At 42.3% G+C, this 7965-nt stretch overlaps 1 protein-coding gene across 1 annotated transcript; it reads right to left on the reverse strand.

Moving 5' to 3' along the window:
• On the reverse strand, window positions 1-4071 carry LOC107388102 (serine protease inhibitor Kazal-type 1). Its single transcript, XM_015963522.3, has 4 exons — window positions 3974-4071; window positions 3423-3484; window positions 1937-2046; window positions 1-133 (listed from the first exon to the last, which is right to left on the reverse strand). Exons 1-4 carry the CDS (start codon window positions 4017-4019, stop codon window positions 49-51), a joined length of 303 nt encoding a protein of 100 aa, XP_015819008.1. The 5' UTR covers window positions 4020-4071; the 3' UTR covers window positions 1-48.
• Between the last annotated feature and the right edge of the window lie 3894 nt (window positions 4072-7965).

The following is a 7965-nucleotide window of genomic DNA, read 5'->3' on the forward strand; positions in this document are numbered from 1 at the left end:
TGCAGTGAGTGATTTTATTTATCAGGTTAAGTTCTGGAGGTCATCACGTTACAGCCGCAGAAGTGTGTCGGTGTCATTGTGGCTTGGGAGACATGGTCCTCTGCTGGCCACCTTGACTTTCTTCTTCTTCTGTCTGTAAAAAACACAGTGTGTGTTTAGAGTATGTATTCGTGGAAATCTCGTTAAAGGTCATCAGCAGAAGAAGTAGTTTTGTGATCCGACTGACTCCCTCAGTCTGACAGGAGGTGGGGATGTCACACACATGCAGCTTCTATGTTCCAGTAGCCATTTAGCTCAGTGAGCACGGGCCAACTTTTCTTATATAATGAATGAAGGAAGATCGAAGAGCAAAACTTCACAGAATGCAAGCGAATAAAATATCCTGAAAGTAAATTTTACTTTCAAGAAATTTGCTTTTGAAAAAAAAGTTGAAGTTGCAGAACAGAAGTATTCTTGTTATTTATTACTTACTATGCTTGTGCACCAAAAGCAATGCTCTGAAACCCGTGCAGCTATGTTGTATGCTCCTTGCAGGCAAGGGTCAGCGGCCAAACACAAAAAACAGGTTCAAAACGCTACTAAACTCTGTGCAGCTCAACGTTTAGTTAGATCTTCCTTAAACATGGGGACATACTGTCATGTTCTGTGTCCCTTTGTTCCCCAGCTCCTCCAGTTCCCACTCCAGGTTCTCCTCTTGTGCTCTCTTAGCGCCCTCATGTGTCCGTTGTCTGCATTTCTGTTGTGTGTCTTAAGTTTTACCTCTAGCCCTCTGTAGACTTCCCCAGGTGTCCTTCTAATCATTCCCCATTCCTAATCAATCTTTATTTAGTCCTCCTCATCCGTCTGGTTACTAGCTGTTTGTTTTTGGCCCTCAGGCTTTAGGTTTAGTTTTGTGTTAATGTTTATCTGCCCTCTGGTCAAGCTCCTTCCCTTCCCATTTTGTTAATCAAAATGTCCTCAGCTCACACTCCTCACACCTGTCACCTGTTTCCCTGATTACCTCCCTCCTGTTTATAAGCCTTGTCTTGTCACTCAGTGTTTGTCGGTCCATTGTTGCTGTCAGTGTGTTTGTAGTTCTGTCAGTCACGTCTCTCAGTGTTTAACCTGTGTTTTTGGATTTCCAGTTCTTGATCTGGTTTTTGGATTTTTGGCTCCCTGCTTTAGATTTATTTTTGTTCATCCTTCTAAATAAAGGATTTTTCTATATATCATCTACTGCCTCATGTCATCCTGGGGTATCTGCATTTTGGGTCCTAAACATCCCCACATCGTGACTCATACTTGTAACTGGGACCGGAGACAAAGCTCTATACATAATGTGTAAAGAGGAAACTATTCCTATCTAACCTCAGTCCTGCTATTTATTCATTTTATGTAATTTAAAGAAAACTGCAAAAAGTAACTAGTCTATAATCTAGACCAGGGGTGCCCAGTCCTGGAAGGCTGGTATCCAGAATGTTTTAGGGTTAACCCTGCTTCAACACACCTGATTTCAGTCAGCAGGCGGTTAACTGCAAGCCCGATGAGCTGCTGCACAGGTCATTCACCCACTGAATAAAGTGTGTTGGAGCAGAGAAAACAGTAAGACGTGCTGGATATCAGCCCTCCAGAATGAGCATCGGGCACACCTGATCTAGACCGTCATTTGCCGAAGCAAAGATATCTTGCTTTGTTTTGCAACCTTATATATTCACAAATACAGCAGGGCTTGCCAGGCTAAAAAGTAACAGTTAAACCAACCGTTCTGATCAGACATAAACAAGCAAGTTTAGGTTAATTGAATGAAAAATGACAGAAATAATCAGGTCCAGAACAGGAACTGAAGCCCTCAGAAGGGTATGGTATGGACATGTACCTGAGCTCCGCCCTCAGACAGCCTTTAGGGTGAACCTGACGAGGGTGAACTTATGTGTGCGTGCAGGACTGTGTTATGTACCGGTTTTCCTGGCAGAGAACACATTCTGTTCCATACGTGTTGCCATCACTACCACACACTGGATCATACTGCTTGGTACAGACTCCTCCTTCATACTTGCCACAGTCAGGCTGGAAACAACCACAAGAAGTCAAACTATTCCTCTCCAAACACACGCTACCTTCTGACTCACTTTTGAGTCCTTCTGTGCTGCCACGTGGGTTTCTATTGCCTCTATCAGCAGCCATGTCACACCTAGAGGAGCTAGCTCAACTGGTGGAGAAGACGGAAGTTTGAGCTTCTGCACTGAGGCCCTGTCCTCACGTAGCCGGGGATCTGCCAAAACGTAGATATTTTTCTACGTTTTGGCCTGTCATCCACACGAAAACAGAGCTTTTTTCACACGAAAACGGATCTTTTTAAAAACTCCGGCCAAAGTGAAGATCTGTGTTTTCTCCGTTTTGGGTGTCTGCGTGTGGACACACAAAACCGGAGTTTTAAGGTCCGCAACGTCCTTTTCCGCGACAAAAAAATGCTGACATCACGTGTGCGACCTGTGTTTACACTAGCCAACAGCATGGATGCCCTCAGAGCTGCGCTCGCTTTATCAATTGTCCAAGCGCTTTCTGCTTGTTTGTTTTTGCAAGCGGAATTACTTCTCCTTGTGGAAGACCACAGACGAAGCACAAGGTTAAGAACAGGGAAGTACTGCTGCCTACAGGTCTGGCATGTCCTTAACAACGTATTTATCGGGTACGTGTGGACAGAGTTTTATTTTTAAACGGGGTGGTGTGGATGCAAGTTTTTGGAGGGGCGGATATTTGTTTTTTTTTTTAAAACGGCTACGTGTGGACTAGGCCTTAGCCTTCTGCCCCCGGGACCTGACTTGTGTTGCAGCCTAAGCAGAGAAGCCCAAACTTATCTTGTCCCAGCCACTTGGGCCTGGGGGAATCCTAAGGTGTTCCCAGGCCAGCCGAGAAGTCCCTTTCAGTGTATCCTTGCTCCATATCTCAGTAAACAAAAATGTCAAATCTGGGGGGAAGTCAATGCTAATTGGAACTTTTATATTTAAGCATATAATTCCTAAGCCAAACACTGACAATAAAATGAATGGATGTTTTTTCCCCACATTTATAAAGTTTGAGAAGGCAGTAGAGACCCACATGTCAGCACAAAAAATGCAAACAGTCAAATTTAATGAAAGGTCCCATTTCAATTTGAAAGAGCAGTTTAGATGTGCGAGATATCTGTGGCGATATGCTGCCTCCTAGTGTCCCCTTTTATCATTTTATTATACAAAAGTGTTTTAACCCTTTAGGCCTTTTTTCTTTACTGATATTTAAAGTTGTTCATGTCTAAATTTAGCTGCAAAAACTGAATGATGTCTGTTTTCCACATAAACGATTTAAACCACAAAGCCAGGTTGGTTCATGTATGAAAACGGCCCCACTCAGCTGGAGATAGAACGTTTAATAACTTCATAAAGAGTCTGATCCCAAACTCTCACCTCCACAGAGCCTGACGGCAACTCATCCTCTGGTGTTGCTGCAGTCATTGTTTTATTAGCAGCTGAAATCAGAATACCACACACACACACACACACACACACACACACACACACACACACACACACACACACACACACACACACACACACACACACACACACACACACACATTTCTGTACTGGAAGAAGCAGAATGATACCACTACTACTACCATTAATAACAATAATAATATTCATAGTCATCATTATCATTTATGTCTAGTCAGAAGCTTTTTAAATTGTTAGCTCATAATAAAATCCCTTCATGCCAGCTGTTGTAATGACCCATTTTGAGCACAAGGTTAGTAAATTTACCAAATTTACCTAACCCTAACCCTAACCCTAACCCATGAGACATGTTAGTTATTGTGATAATAACAAAGTAGTGTAGTATTGTGGAAGTTTGAACTAACCTTTCTTAGACTTCTCACATCACAAAACTAGTAAAGCATCATCATGAAAGAAAATGTCCCTAATTTATGTTCAAAAACACATTTTTGTGGTGAACTCACCAGAAACAAGGAGCAGAAAAAGAAACAGCTGCGCAGCACACTGCATGGTTTCAGACAGACAACAGGTGCACCTCTCTCACACACACACACACACGCACGCACACACACGGGCACGCACACACACACACACACACACACACACACACACACACACACACACACACACACACACACACACACACACACACACACACACACTTTTATAGAACCTGCTAAACAGGCTGCACTGTTAGACTTTACCTATCCACAAACTGGCAACACTGTTGCCAGCATGCTACCATGATACATGGTTAGCCGTAACTGACCACTCAGTGTTGATCCCAGAATCAAACCGTATGTTTTGTTGCTGTAAAAAAAACCTCTGACAGCGTTGCCAGTAAAATACCGTAATATATTTCACAAGTAAATTACGTCAATAACGCAACATTATACCGTGATTGATAAATATGTGTTGTGCTGTATGTGTTGAGTTAAAACTGAACAATTGGAGGTGATAGCGCTCAACCGCCACTGAGAACTACATCCCCCAGAAAGCACCTCCAAAATGGCCACCGATTGGTGATGAAAAACACCTGGGCAAAGATGGTGGGGTTGCTGTTCTCAGTACAACAAGCAAGCAAGCTCTACTCATAAGTTGACTCTGAAGACGCCAATGGTTGGTGAATATTATTTTGTTTATGACGTGAAGTTGTTTAGGTTGACCACTAAAGTCATGTTGCTTATGAGTTTGATTAAATACAGGTGTTTTCAAGCATGTAGACATTTGATTTGTCATTGTCATTGTTACACTTGATGCTTTAATTTCCCATTTTAAAATGATTGAAACCTTGATTTATTGATTGAAATTTAGTGATGGAGTCATGTTTTAATTAATTCATTTACACTTTTAGTGTAGGAAGATTTAGTTTAGAACATTCTTTGTTGTATTTTATATAAATGTTGTGATGTTTAACACTTGTCTCTGTTCTTTGAAGGTTATCAACCTGATAATCACTAAACTGGAATAATAAAGATTGTTGGAAAGTGAAGGAGATGTCCCAAAGTGTCCCTTTGGAGTATAAACGTGAGTGGAACTTAACAGTATGTTTACGGTATGTTACCGTAAGCTCATTTCAAGGTATGCTACCTTTTCCAGTGATTTACCATAAACATACACTTTTGCTACTGAAAATAGTCATCGCTGTCGAAGGGTACTGTGTTTTTGTGGGCGGCAATCTACATTTTTCATGTCGTAGTTTACTAAGATTTGAGTAAATGGTAACATAACGCAATAAAATAAAGGCTCCCCAAAAAAAAAGGTTTGTACTTGTGCGCGCACACACCTGCACACTTGTTTGTGTAATTGTGGGATATATTTAAAATCAAGATGTAAACAAAATGCACTGGATTATCTTTTTTTAAATTTGATTTCTTTCCATTAAAACAGAAAAACATACCAATAAATTGCCTGTGATTCAGCTTCCGCCAGGGAGAGATAAAATTATGGTTTTGTTTGGAAATATTTGGAAGACAAAGGTAAGAAAAACAATAAGCGTCATACAACAAAACAAATATATTTAACAGCCAGTTCCTTGGAACATGGGGAGAGAGGTTGACCATTCTTCTTAGCATGTCAAGACAACTTGGGCTATGGGTGATCTGAGGAGACGGGTATGTTCCAAAAAGCAACAAGCTACACTTTTAACACCTTGCCTGCGTTGCATAATTTATGCACTGCATTACAATCAAGTTTAGAAAAATGAAAACTGCTACCTAGTTTGAAGTTTTCCACTCAAATTCTGTCAGCCGTTGGAGAAAAGTTGTGTCAAGAGGATTAATGTGGACAACCTTCCGCTTCACGCTTGTCCCTGTCTTCCTGCTTGTGCCAAATTTGGATGTACATTTTGTCCCTTCTTCTGGGTTAATTCCAACAAAAAACCTTAAGGACATAAATCAGTATAATTCAAGAACCCTGGGTTTGTAGGAAAATAATGACCAACTTGGGGATAGTTCATTCATCATAGCACTGATCATATAAATCAGGGGTGTCAAACATGCGGCCCGTGGGCCGGATCCGACCCGCAAGCAGGTTAAATCCGGCCCACGAGATGGTTGTGTAAACTTTATTTTCATACTTTACAATGTAGGGTGAAAATAAACTTATCCTTGTGAGCAAGTTTTCTCTGTAATGAGTATAAATAAAACAAAGCTGCGCTCAAGACTCACACAAGAACTTGAATCACATCCTGAAGTTGGCCGCCACTCAGGATGTGACTTCTGATGTTGATGTGCTGGTGAAAGCTAAAAGATGTAAAGTAAAATGAGTCAAATATACTTTAAGTGCTGCATGAAACTGATCTAGCCATGTGATCTGTAAGCTCTTTGAATCACTAAGGAATATTTTTTTAATTGATTGATTTTTTTTTTTTTTCAAATTTTCAAGTACACTTCAGGTGTTGTACTTGTACTACACTGTCCTCAGGCTCCAGCCTTGTTTTATATTGATTGTATTAAAACAAAGAAAACAATCTGAAGTTTTTAATTTACCAGTCCGGCCAACTTGGGACTAGATTTCTCGCAATGTGGCCCCTGAGCTAAAATGAGTTTGACAACCCTGATATAAATGTTATGACATACCTTTGAGTTAACTCCAATGTTGCACATGCTGCCTCCTGGTATTCCAGATTCAGAACATAAAATGACCCATAGAAGACTGACGGTGCATCGGCAAAGCCGTTTGCTGTATGCAGTTCAAAGATGATGTGCCTTTCTGAACTCACCATCCAGCAGGTGGCAGTCAACAAACTCCTAACTAAATAGATAAGAGAAACACTTTCATTATGCAACATGCCATGGTAGTGTGAAAGGCAGAAGATGGGATTTACCAGATTCTGGGGGCGTGGCGACCGGACGCCAGCTGGTGCTTGTCAGGCGTGATGAGGCCGGAAATGAGAAAAGGGTGGCAGATCTACTGTACAAGGGTGTGTGTGGTCGACCTGTCATTGTGGCACCCGGTTCTGAGGGGTGGGATCGTTTGCAGTTGGTTAGGGCTGTTGGCGATGAAGACAGCAGAGTAGATGGGCAGTGTTAAAGCGCTAGGAGGGGAGGCTTGATACCTTCTTTAGGTAGTGTAATGAAGTGAGAGGTTATTACATTTTATTTAATGAGCTGTAAGGCGTGGGATTCCATAGTAAATATGAAATCCACCTTTAAACCTTTATTTAAACCAGAAGATGGGATCTTTTTATTGTAGAGATTAAATAACCTTGGTGGAAATAGCTCCTTCATCATGTTACATACCCTGCTTTTCAAGGGCACGGTGGTCCGTCCAGAGACCACCTGGTCATTGAACAAACCAGAGTTATGAAGAACCCCGACAACAGAGCAGGGCGCAATCCCACAGGAAGAGGCCAACAGTGGTGAGGCACGAACCCCACTCCGAAGAACAGTGTATGGTTTCAACAGTCTCTTATAATCCCTTTGGAAGCACACAAGTCAGCAAATTAGTAAGGTATCCACGTGGGGTAATAATTTGAAGCAGGAGCAAAACTTTTACGTGTCCATGGGTAGGGAATAATTCCAACAGTATATTGATCTTTGTAATTGCACTTATTGTGATTCAGTGCGGGAAAGAGCAGGCAGGTCAGGTCCCAGCGAGCAAAGTATCCCAGCAGCCATGCCGGAACAAACGGTCGTCCAGGTCCTATGAGCCAGAACACCCATCAGGAGGAGCGGAATCCGACGACGAGTCAGGTCCACCCCCAGGGAAGCAAGGATCATCAGGTTCATCACGTTACAGTAGTAAGGACTGGGAGTAGTTGGGTGCCGAGACCACGCCGACATCTGCCGCAGAAAACTCTTTGCAGCCAGACCTGAGCCATGGACCCACCCGCCGTCCTCGCAAGCTGAACCCCGGGGTGTTGGAATCTCAGATCCCGGGAAAGGGGGTCGCATTGACTGGGCCATCTAAGTACCCGGTTGCTTGATTTAACTTGTAATGAATGGCTGGTTTT

Source organism: Nothobranchius furzeri, chromosome 1 (genome assembly GCF_043380555.1).
Source record: "Nothobranchius furzeri strain GRZ-AD chromosome 1, NfurGRZ-RIMD1, whole genome shotgun sequence".
NCBI lineage: Eukaryota > Metazoa > Chordata > Actinopteri > Cyprinodontiformes > Nothobranchiidae > Nothobranchius > Nothobranchius furzeri.